This window comes from Hyalella azteca, unplaced genomic scaffold (genome assembly GCF_000764305.2).
Source record: "Hyalella azteca isolate HAZT.00-mixed unplaced genomic scaffold, Hazt_2.0.2 contig8720, whole genome shotgun sequence".
NCBI lineage: Eukaryota > Metazoa > Arthropoda > Malacostraca > Amphipoda > Hyalellidae > Hyalella > Hyalella azteca.
Genome location: NW_025938805.1, coordinates 51512 through 64519, shown reverse-complemented (window position 1 = coordinate 64519; position 13008 = coordinate 51512). Strand labels below are relative to the sequence as shown.

Sequence of the window (13008 nt, the reverse complement as noted above, 5' to 3'; positions counted from 1 at the left end):
CACACTCGCACTGCCTTTCTATCACAGAAAGATGATAATGATTTAGTATCTAATATATCTATAGATATCATATATACATTATATAGACTAATAGACATAGTGTCTATGCCTACTGCCTAGCCTATAGTGGCACCATAGTGGCAAACCATAGCTTTTTTAGAATCAGTTCATTTATAATTTTCTCATTTACACAAGATTTAAATCAATTTCTTATGTATGATACTGATACTGCTGGTATCCACGATACTTTACTCTTACTGGTCTACTTCTAGGACTCACAAATGAACTTGAGATTGGGTCTAAAAAACTCTCTGCTTTGCCACTATCATACTATGGGCCCTATACTTAGTAATACTATAGTAGCCTCTGCCTGTGCATGTTGTACGCTCGTACCTACTGTCACTGTGTCACCGACTCACAGTGTCACTTTAAGTTTACAGGATAGTCATAGCTCTCTTATCTCTTCTTTGAATTAAAAAATAGATGTTGCCCATTGCCAACTTCTTAATTCTTCAAAAGATTTGAATAATAATGGCATCTCCATCTGACAATGATTTGACACGGTGAGTGCCCTGAGTGCTGAGTGGGTATTTGACTAAATTTGAGTATTGCAAAAACTTGATTTTCTGAATGACTCCTGTCTCCTGAGTCCTGACTGGCTGACGCCTGACTGCATGAGATGATGAGCATCACAATTCACAGCAACAGCATCAATTGAGTTGATATGGTCCTAAATGAGCAGTATAAAATGGAATATCAATAGACAATAAAGCTATAAATATTTCAAAAATAATCCTCTAAGCCTGAAGAATATATATATTTTGGTATTTTTGTTTAATTGTTAAAGTTAGAAATTATTAGAAAGACCTGAAAGAGTCTAAGAGACTTTTTCTAGTACCTTTTATTGTCCCAAACTGCAGGCCAAATTGGAAAATTGTACTATGAATAGGACAAAAATGCCTGTAAATGCCCACAGTGATCACTAACCTCACCAGCAGCACCTAAGTTGTTTGCCTTCAATGGAAATGATCTATTTTTCAAAGCTTAAAAATCATAGTTCTGACTACTTTTGTATCATATACTTATATATACAGTTTAGACTTTAGAGGGACAAGCAGCAAGATTGTACAGTTTAGGCCAACTGGCCAAATCATAGCCCAAATGTTGACACATGGCATTGATTGCTGGTGAGGGGCATGGGCCATGGAATATATCTACTTCCTCAGTCACAACTTGAGGCTTCGAGAACCTAGAAGAATTATATCTTATAAAATAAATGTGCACAATCGGGCCACAAGATTTCAAATTTGGGCAAAGTAGGTTACATTAGAGCTGCAAGATTCCATTGGGAACTTGTGCAGTAGGAAAATTTTGTACCAGATTGATGGTACTTCCTGAGGCACAATAAGAACATTTTTTCTATTTTGGGAACTGCAGGATTCCTGCTTGATAAATTTTCTCCTATCTACAGTCAATATTACAAATACAAATGTTTCCCCAGTATCTCAGCATTTATGTATTTAGGGCTTTCAAAAGAAACAATCTATTTTGCAATCAGAAGTAAGCCTTAATTTTCTATTGCAATAAAAAATAATTTCAGTTTTTACATGGTAATTGAACCCTAAAATTATAATCCTGACCAATTTTGTATGGTTTTTACTGATGTGCGGCAAGTTTAGTGCAGTACCGTTAGCTGCTGCTTGGTGACTTTGGTGTGATTGATGGTAGTTGTTAACACAAGTGCAAAATCAAGCTAAAAGATTCAAAAATTAATTATAAATACTACGTCACTTTACAGCTTGAAGCCACCAAAATATATTAAAAAGGAAATTTCCCATTTTGTTGCCAATGCATTGCAGACTGTGAATTGAAGCTTTCAAGGTTGAGATGTTGGCATATTTTTAAGCTTACCATCAAGCCATCTTCACCTTAAATTTGTTCATGTGGCAGGCCTGATCACAAATATTGGATCAATGAATCTACACTATGTGAATGATATCTGCCATGATTTAGTCTTCATAATTGGTATCTGTTACTTGCATTGAATTGTAACATTCTGAGTACATATCTGCCATTTAACATATTGATCTAAAGTTTTCATCAACGGAGAAATGTAATTCACATCCACTGTCTACACATTAACCTACCTTGGGATCTGCAGAGCAATTAATCTGCATCTTCAATCCAATAAATTTGGCATCCTTTACCTATGTTGTGCTGTACTTTAATCTAGATTGCCACACAACTGACACAAGTTTGCAGTTACTACCACTTGTCACCTTATTTCGGTCACATTTCATTGTTGGCTCCCCACTGCATTGCTGGCTCAGACTAAATGGTGTGTTTCATGTGCAGGTTGGCAGCGGAAGCACTGATGCGCGAGGCGGTGAGAGGAGCGGCACGCGCAAGCCTTGCTGGGCCCAGCGGCTGGAGAAAGCCCAACAGAGGGGAACCCAACAAGAAATTTCTCGCCAACACCATCAGGGGTAATGAATTTCTTGTCAATGCCATCATGGTAACTAATTCCTTGTCAACACCATCAGGGGTAACTAATTCCTTGTCAACACCATCAGAAGTAACTTATTCCTTGTCAAGACCATCTCATCAGGAGTAACTAATTCCTTGTCAATGCCATCAGGAGTAACTAATTCCTTGTCAACAGCATCAGGGGTAACGAATTTCTTGTCAATGCCATCAGGGTAACTAATTCCTTGTCAACACCATCAGAGGTAACTTATTCCTTGTCAAGACCATCTCATCAAAAGTAATGAATTCCTTGTCAACGCCATCAGGGGTAACTAATTGCTTGTCAACGCCATCAGGGGTAACTAATTGCTTGTCAACACCATCAGAGGTAACTAATTGCTTATCAAAACCATCAGGGGTGACTAATTGCTTCTCAACACCATCAGGGGTAACTAATTGCTTGTCAACACCATCATGGGTAACTAATTGCTTGTCAACACCATCAGGGGTAACTAATTGCTTGTCAACGCCATCAGGGGTAACTAATTGCTTGTCAACACCATCATGGGTAACTAATTGCTTGTCAACACTATCAGGGGTGACTAATTGCTTGTCAACACTATCAGGGGTTAACTAATTGCTTGTCAATGTCATCAGGGGTAACTAATTGCTTGTCAACACCATCAGGGGTAACTAATTGCTTGTCAACACTATCAGGGGTTAACTAATTGCTTGTCAATGTCATCAGGGGTAACTAATTGCTTGTCAACACCATCATGGGTAACTAATTGCTTGTCAACACTATCAGGGGTAACTAATTGCTTGTCAACACTATCAGGGGTTAACTAATTGCTTGTCAATGTCATCAGGGGTAACTAATTGCTTGTCAACACCATCATGGGTAACTAATTGCTTGTCAACACCATCATGGGTAACTAATTGCTTGTCAACACCATCAGGAGTAACTAATTGCTTGTCAACACTATCATGGGTTAACTAATTCCTTGTCAATGTCATCAGGGGTAACTAATTGCTTGTCAACACCACCAGGGGTTGATTCAAAATACAACTAGTTGAATTTTAAGATCACTGGTGGTTCAATTGAGACAAAGATTGGGCTAGTTGTAGCTATATGTTAATAACTAAAACTATGTCAAATCTATTTGAAGGTAAATAAGGTGATAAACTGTTATGTTGTCAGTCAAGTGCTAGTATTTTCTCACGTGAATCTTATAATCGGTCTATTCTGTACTACTAAATTGCCTCGCCACTAACTACGTTTACTTCAGTGATACGTGTTCCTGAAAATTTCACGCCATATTTGTTTCAGTGTCTTAGAAATAATTAGCCAAAATATTGATGTATTCGATGGACGGAATAAATCATAGGTAACATCGTAACCTCAAGCATGCAGGGGTGATGCTGTATGTACAGTAGTTCTGTTCATCAATGTTCACTCGTGCTCTATTATGTGTCTGAAAGACACTAAAACTTTTCTTCATATGCTACTAATTATAAATACAAGGATTATTTATTATGTGCCTGGTCAATTGTTATTCACTTGAAATTCCGCCTTTTTTGCATAAACTGTCTCTTCCAGGTGCTGTATTTTCTAACAAGATACGGGAGACAAAACTCAGTCAACGAAGTAACTTGAAGAAAGAAGCACTGGAAGAGTTGGTTAGAGATTCTCGAAAGTATAAGAAAAAATACCTCAAAGCATCAACCAAGAGTTGCAACGTAAACACTAGTTTAAGCAGTTCCAAATCCGACCCAACAAAGAATGAACCTCGTAAAGCGCCACTGAATGACCGAATTATGCCTCCCTCTCCTTCCCCCGGCATTGATGGTCGTATTATAAGCGAGACTTGCGTCGTGTGGACCGAGGAAAACTACCTCGAACTCCGGCCTGTCACTGAGGAAGAAAGAAAATCTAAACAAAAGGAGAAATCTTTACTCAGAGCTAAGAAAAAGCTAAGATCATTAAATTTTATACCGGCCAAAAACGCATCCTGACAATTCATCATACGTGTTAATAATCCCTAATTTAGTCGATCTGGCAGGTATTACAAATGAAAAAAAAAAATCGTCGAGAGATTTTCAATCATCCTTCATCTTTCAACTTATTTTTATCAGAATAAAAATTCTGACTCCGCAGCTAAATTTTCAGAAATAGTGTTCTTTCATAGTAACACCTTATTTTTGAAGTGTCACTAGGTATTTCAGACATATGCATTCGATCAAACGAGCTTTGCATAAATGCTCAGATCTCGACTTTCCCAAACTTTAATTTTGGCAGAGCGAAATCTTGCGGTATATTATTGACCTTTGTTTACAAAACTGTGCTACATAGCAGGCAAGGTATGTTGCCGTCTTACAATATCAGTGGAGAAGGAATTTATCATCAATAGTATTAAATTACTGCGCCAAGCTTGACAAGGAGAGAAATGATAAGAATTTGCAACTGGATGAAATAATAAATAGCAACATTAGCAATTCTATGCTAGAAAAGCAAATGAAAGAATAACCACGAATCAGGAAATTGCACCATCGACTTCTTAGACTAGGTGTTATCATTAAACACATGAACAACATAAAACCAGTAGCCTATGAACTGTAAGGTCGAGTGCACCTCTGGCGTTATGCATTATAGCTAATTACTTACGGTAGACCTTTCCCAAGTTTGCCTTCAAAGCGCATCAGACTACAGAAGTTGTAACATTTTTTGCTAAATTCATTCAATCAAATTCTACGATTTTGCAATAACATAAAATTTAAATCTAACAAGGCGCGCTATAATTTTTCTTCAAGAAATTTGTACTTGGCACCTCCCAATTCCATCTCATGGGTAAGGCATTGGGAAATTAATAAACCTACTTAACTTTAACGAGTAAACCCTTCAAAGTAAATCCGTTTAATGTAAGATTAAATACTCACAAGCTAATTTTAGCAACAGACGTCTAAATAAGCACGCCCAACTTATTTGCTTATCATCCTATGAGATTATCTCAAAACAAAATATATAAAATGATTTTTCAGGGCTGCCGCCTCTCGAATTAATTTCATTCGAAATTTACTTAAACCGTGATACATGCTTCCTTTAATTCAAATAACTTGATTCATCATCAAAATTGGCAAAAAACTAAAATAATATTCATAATCAGGCAGCACTCGGCGAACGGAACTGATGGCATGACCACAACGAAAGTTGCAAGTGTTCAGATGACTTCTTAGTAGAAGCCACTCCTCTTCCTCTTCTTTTTCTTCTTGGCGGGAGCATTCGGGTCAACGAGTTTGCGGAGCGAAGCTGGTCTCTCCCGCACAGCTGTTTTATCAGTTTTACGAGGGGCGATCTTGTAGCGGCCCAGCATAACAGACTGCAATGGTTGGATATGCGCTCAATGGAAACATTAAAACTTGCTTCAGATTAAAACGAGTGTAATTCACAAACTCATCAGTCAAATTATCAGTGTTAATGAAGCCTAGCCTGAAGGAAGTTATACATTCATTATCTCTTCATAAAAAAGTAAAAAATAACAGCTGATTAAAGCGACTTTTCAGATTAAACATCTTTATAATCGCATTAAAATTGTCACAAACCCTGACTCAAATATTTCACCAAAATGTACTCTAGAAGAAACAAAAATATCAACAATAACTAGTTGATTTAGTATCAATGTATTATAAAACGTAAAATATTGAAATACCTTATTTTCTTCTCCTTTAGGCCTGATAATGGATTCCTTGGCCAAGAGCTTTGGCAGGGCCTTCCTCATGAGGTGGGAGATGTGCTCAGGTCGCACATCGTTTTGGAGAAGGATGTAATCCTTTATAGCCTGTAATAAAAGAAATATATTGCATGTAGTGACAATTTTCAGCTTGTACTGTTATTATTTAATTAGGCACGAATACTACAGACTTGAAGAAAAATTTTAATTCCAGGATACTTGGTGAAAAATTGTTCATTGGACAATTAAATACTTGGATGTTTAATGCTTGTATGCAAGTATTAGGGGATCATGTGGGTAAAAAATTTCATTTTCAGACGATCATTAAGAAACCAGGTACACATATGTAAAATAGATATCAATAACTTTTTGTTCAAAAAAATTAACAAAAAACGATAGAAAACGTGAAATTTATAGAAAACATAATAAAAGAGAGTACTATAAAAATCCATATCCTCCTAGGATTTTCAAGCTACAAAATCGAGACACATATCATTCTATGCGTGAATACCATATCTAAAGATCATCCGGTCATAATATTTTACATTTTTTTGGGGTTTTCTGATTTTTTAAATGTTGACCCCTTCCCTTCCTTTTATGAGAAACCAAAAATAAATTGAAAAAATGACTGGATGATCTCAAGAAATTTTTCTTACAAATCGAATGGTATATCTCAATGCTGTAGCTTCAAACTCATAGTAGATACCTATATTTTTAAGCTTGTGCATTTTGGAAATTTTAATCGTTCAGGGGAGCCAAAAAAATTAAAATGTATTAAAAAAGAATAGGTTATAAAATGGCTAGATATTGTAGCACAAGCTTTCCCATTGCTGGTACCCATAGTTGCATTTAGGGTACCAGCGTGCATCTTCAGACTTATTCTTGACCAGTTTAACATGAATAGTGAGCTGCAAATGTGACTTTTTTATATTTAAATATATAAAAATGTTCATTTAATACAAGTTCAAAAAGCCTAATGCAAAAAACATTGCATGTACATCCATGGTGTTTTCTTTCTTGAATGCCTATCATTAGTAGCTTTCAAACAAGTGCAAACACTTTGCAATCAACACAAATAATACCCAATAAATACAATTTTTAAATGAAAATTTGTAAATATTGTTATAAAATGACAATTTTGTAAAAGTTCAAAACAGCTTTATGCAAAAATTCTTGCATGTACATACATGGTACGTATGAGCTTTGTTGAACGCGTCTTGTTTGTAGCTTTCAGATGAGTGCTAACAGTTTGCAATTAACGAGAATAGTGATCTATAAATACAGATTTATTTTGAAGAAATCTTTGTATACATATTGTTAATTTTTTATCCATTTTTTAAATTGTGCAAAAACTAGAGCACGCACATACATGCGGTTTGCTGCATTAGATGCACCTTTTCAGCAGCTACAAAATGAGCCAAGAAATTTGAAAAAGCAAATTGATTGATTTTTGACCAACATGCTCTCCTTTATGTTTATTCCAATTCATCAAAAATTCAAGTGAAAATTAAAATTTGTGAAATAATAAACCAAGCCAAATGTTCAGTTAAACCCTTTCTATATGTAAACTTCCTATGGCAGTCAGAAATAAATATTACAGATTTTCACAGTTGTATTTTAGTTTACAAGTTAAGAATTTCTCACAATAAACAGAATATAAAATGAATTCAATATGATGGTTCAGAATGGACTAAGGGAGCATGTGACATACCTTGATGGTAGTTCCCTTCTTTTCATCAAGAGCCATGAGAGCCTGGAGAACCATCTCTGTGGTGGGCGGATTGAGGGCTTCACTTGAGCGACGAGCCTTCTTACGCTGCTTCTTGACACCAGCTTCATCTTCACTCTCTGAAGCTGTACAGACATGAATAAGTTTCAATTGCTGGACTCGATCAATAACTTTTTGACTAAACTAAAAATCTGGTAATACATATATTTTTTCAATTCAGCATCAGAAATTTTTTTTATTTATTTTCTTATTTAATCAACTTAACTTATGGAATAGTACAAACCTTTTGCTTTTTTTGCTGTCTTGGCCTTTTTCTGAGGAGGAGCTGCAGTGGCTGGTTCTTCTTCTGATTCTTCTGTAGACTCAGGGGCAGAACTGACTTCCTCAGCCTCTTCTTCTTCCTGGGCAACTTCTGCTACAGGAGCTTTGTCACGCCGGCCCATGCCTGTCGGCTAAGCAACAGGCATAGAATTTAGATGCATATATCTGCTTTCCAAGCAATAAAATGAGATTTGCAACAAAAGTTTCGAGTCATTAAGTTTTCCATTAGATGAAGTACCGTAAAATGGGGTAACTTAGACCGGCGGGGTAACTTAGACCACTTTTCGTTTTTTTAACAAAAAACCCCTCAACTCAGCAACTATTTGACATAGAAAAATTTTGTCAATTGGCATTAAAGGCCTAATACTGAGGCTACATAACACAATAGAAAGATTTAAAAAGTTTGCATATCTAATAGGTTAAAAAATTAAAAATGTTACCCACGAAAAAAAGCTATTTTTTCGAGTCATTAAGTTTTCCATTAGATGAAGTAGGTATTTCCCCTATAATTGTTAACAGAATCAAGCCCTGAAATTTCAAATTTATTGGAGATATGCAACTTTTAGCTGCAAAGTTCAGGTAAATAGCAAACCTTTTCCTATCTAGCATTGTAAGCTGCTACAATGCAGTTTAACTGCCTACAACTGCATTGTAGTGTGTTACAGTTAACTACAGTGATCTGTAGTTAACTGCAGCTCAACTAATTACAGATCACTGAGCTAACCTTTTATTAGTGATGCTACAATAGCAAGGTTTTAGATTGTTATAAAAAACTGAATAATTTAGAAATGGCAATGAAGCTTTACCTAAAATACATGAACTTGGAGCTGCAGCTTGCAACGTTTCATATAAGAGGTTTTATCTTGCACCAGTACCAAGTACCTATCCAGAAAATTAGTTAAGGATAAAAAAATTACAGCCAAAACAATCTTTTACAATTTATAATAATTTTTCGAAATTGCAGGAAATTTTCTTTCCTTCTCTTCAGATTGAAATGAAAAAAAAAAAAAATAGGCAAGAGCCTGGGAAAGTGTAAAATTGTCCTTGAGTATAGGATTTTTGTCTCAATCATAGGTTACCCAATGCCACGGTGCAGAGAGTGGATGAATATTGCAAGATCTTTGGCGATGCTTCAGTAGCAAAAATTTATGGCTTCAGAAGATCTTGCCGACACATTTAGATTGAAATTCTTTCATTTAATATATTTGTCAGTCTTCGGCCAACTATTTAAAAAAAAGTAAGGTTTCCGGTATGTTGGATTGATCAGTATGCAGTGAAGCTTGTCCGGAAATCAGTTGCGATGAGTTCCCACCAAAAAAATGTAAACATCAAGTTTAGGATTACGTAGTTGCGGTCACATTAGAGTGGTCAGACTGCATTACCACATGTTTAGTTGACACTTGCTGTACAATCGGACTGTTTTTAGGGTAAAATTAGTTATTTGGAGTAACACGTGCATGCAACCTTGTAAATAAGTTTGTGGCTTGTAAATAGTTTTGCGTTACTCAGCGTAAATGGCTTTTCATTAAAAATTACACGGCGACGCTTAGGGCTTAAAAACCCATATATTGGCGACGCTGCATCCACCCTCTGCACCATGGACCCAATGTGGAATATATATTGCACCAAAGTTCCCTAAAATTGTGGGTGAGAATGATCACAATTTTCACCAATGATTTCAAAAAATTACATAGGCTAGGCTGCTGTTCTTCTTTCATGCTGTAGAAATTGCAAAAAAAAGCCAAAAAGAAAGTGAAATTGGCCAGATTTCCAGGCATTTTCATACAATTTATGGATGGTTTCTGCACAATTTCTACTACAGAAAGTCAGAAGTTAGATTAGAATTTTTTTATTTATGAATGAAATTGAAGTTTGATTGTGCAGTGAGTTTTATCAACAATTAGTAGATAAATCATCTAGCATTGACATAAATTCTATTGTGAAAACATTGCCATTTTCAGAGCCTTGAGATTCCTGCTAATTATAATTCATCTAGCAGTAGTGCAGTACTAGATGAATTAGGCTATCTCCTATCTAATTTTTAATAAAACTTGAAAAAATTTGAGTAGGTGAAAAATTTGAGTAGGTGAATAGGCTAGCAGGTTCCTAACCATAATATATGATAATGCAGTGCCAACTGCTTCGTAGCTGCCTCGATAGTCTAGGTTTCTCGCGACCGTCAATGTTCGAAAACGACAAACCACCGGCCTCACGGCCGCGGCCATTGTGTCTGCTGACTGCAGACCGTACGTGCGTGACGGCCACCTCCGTATATCCAACCACCCTTGGCGCCAATTTTGAAGTCCTTATATAGGGAGCCGTCGCGCACAGTTAAGCCTATTCCCTCGAAGTGACGCGCATTCTTTCGAATGGAATGTCCCTCGCAACGCTGAGCGTCAACGTTTCAATGTAAACAACCTTTCCCACGGTCTCGCAATAACGGCCCGCATTCTTAACATCTACGCATAATACATGTTCAATATTACCTATGTTCAATATTACCTACTTTATTCATTACCCCTTAATGAATAAAGTAGGTAAGATTGAACATAGGTAATATTGAACATGTATTATGCGTAGATGTTAAGAATGCTAGGAATGCGGGCCGTTATTGCGAGACCGTGGGAAAGGTTGTTTACATTGAAACGTTGACGCTCAGCGTTGCGAGGGACATTCCATTCGAAAGAATGCGCGTCAGTGCGAGGGTTAGGCTTAAGTGTGCGCGACTCTAGCATATATAAGGACCTCAGATTTGGCGCCAAGGGTTGTTGGTTCTACGACGGAGACCGTCACGCACGTACGGTCTGCGGACGTGCTGCGGCCGTGAGGCCGCGGTGTTACCGTTTTCGAACATTGACGGTCGCGACTTGCGAGAAACTTAGACTCACCGAGGCCGTCACGATTCCTGTGAGTGCGACAAACAGATACAATGGACGGCTACGACTTCAACAAAGTATACGGTCACTATTTTCATCTGAAGAAGTGGTACGGTCACAGTCACCTCGACGACAGTACGACAACGGAGTTGGAGTATTTTCATCGGCTATGAAGACGAGCACTACTATTCCAAAGTACGGTCATCATAAACTCCACAGTTAGACCGGCCGCGAGACATCACTATAGCGCGAGAAATACGGCCATGAAGAAAGAGCAACTGTGAAGAGAGAAGCGCGATACAGCTGCAGAACGGCCGCTTAACAAACGGCTGCACGCGAGAATACAGCAGCGGTACGGCCGCTCAACCTACGGCCGCTCAACCTACGGCCGCATAGTGTGCGTGTACAATACGGTCGTTTGCAACGGTCGTACGGCTCAACGGAACAGCAATTGATCAACGTATGTAAACTGATAGGTTCTCACTTTTGATTGTGTAAAGCTCACCTTTTGTTAACGTAGGATGTGAACTTGAAATTTCTCAATTTAATATGAAATGTATCAGTGTTTCATTACAACCCTCTCTTTGTATTTTCTTTGCCGTAACGCTTCCAAAAAGAGAACCTTATTCACGTGCCAAATCAAATGCCACTCGGCAGACTACCTGACAAAACGATAAGTAATGAATACCGGTATCTTGAACCTGAACGTAACGTAAATTTGGTGGAGTAGATCACTCCGATTCAACCAACTTTAAAAGATATGAGACGATAGGAAACGTCTCTCTCTCTATATATATATAATATTCTCTTAAAAAATACCTATTTAATCAACTAGCGATCTCAGCGTAATTTTGTCTTCGTTGAAATGAAACAGAGCAATATCTTATTGTAGGATAAAATAATGTGTAATCAATGATAAACACATTGATTTTGGTTTTATTCAAGGTTATAAAGAATAGAATATATACTACTATTTACTATCGACTACAATCTACTATTTAAATTATCACTACTATCCACTATTTGAATTATTGCAGTATCTACCATTTAAAATATTAATTTGTGTCGCACACAACTATTTTTATATCTTTTGCCACCAAGCTGAATTACAGTAATTTTAATAGGCAATCTAGGAGGAAATTTTATTAGACTTCGAACGAATGGCCGCTGCACTTGCTGCTCGGTTCGAAAATAGCCGCATTTACTCGCACGACTAAATTTCAGGTACCGCCCAGCAATATAACGCCCGAATAATGCCTTCTCTCATTTACAGATATTTTTAATTCTTTTACGAGAATGCTAAGGTATTCATTTCTACTGAATGCATTTGTTAAAATTTGGCTATCAAATCATATTCCCAGCATAAACTGAACTATTCTCTCATATAAAAAAGCTCGACAATATACAATTTGTATCTCATACAAATATAAACAAAAACAATAAAAAACACTTACAAGGTGCTGAAGTTTATCAAAAATTATTCAAGTAAAATTGTGACAATATAGTGATGTAACCAATGATTAGGGGTTTTAGGCCTAACTCAATTGTAACGTCGTCAGACTTCGATGCTTCACAGCTCACTGCTTTCTTCCAGAGTTCAAACGTCAATGGCAGTTGCTGCTGGTACAGACAGACGCTTGCTTGAAAGTTTGCTTGCGATCACATCATAAAAACTTATCGCAGAAAAAATAATCGATTTTAAGAAATAGAATAAAAACTTAACTCAATCGAACAACTTTGGATTCAGAATAATCCACGAAAATCTCAACATAAAATTTTATATAGATAACAACATGATAAACTTGTTTTTCATGATGAAGTAAATTTAATGCAATTCTCTCGTATGAATGATTTTTGCGATGAAATGTGCATCATCAAATCACTCTAT

The 13008-nt window shown here is 36.7% G+C and overlaps 2 protein-coding genes across 2 annotated transcripts; one reads left to right on the top strand and one right to left on the bottom strand.

The window, feature by feature from the left end:
* Nucleotides 1–405: 405 nt before the first annotated feature.
* On the top strand, nt 406–4556 carry LOC108664559 (protein POLR1D). Its single transcript, XM_018151171.2, has 3 exons — nt 406–563; nt 2356–2486; nt 4067–4556. The coding sequence occupies exons 1-3, from the start codon at nt 532–534 to the stop codon at nt 4480–4482; spliced, it is 579 nt and encodes a 192-aa protein (XP_018006660.1). The 5' UTR covers nt 406–531; the 3' UTR covers nt 4483–4556.
* Nucleotides 4407–12747, bottom strand: LOC108664558 (sperm-specific H1/protamine-like protein type 2). Its single transcript, XM_018151170.2, has 5 exons — nt 12575–12747; nt 8207–8375; nt 7906–8048; nt 6174–6302; nt 4407–5843 (listed from the first exon to the last, which is right to left on the bottom strand). The coding sequence occupies exons 2-5, from the start codon at nt 8364–8366 to the stop codon at nt 5697–5699; spliced, it is 579 nt and encodes a 192-aa protein (XP_018006659.1). The 5' UTR covers nt 8367–8375; nt 12575–12747; the 3' UTR covers nt 4407–5696.
* Nucleotides 12748–13008: the final 261 nt, after the last annotated feature.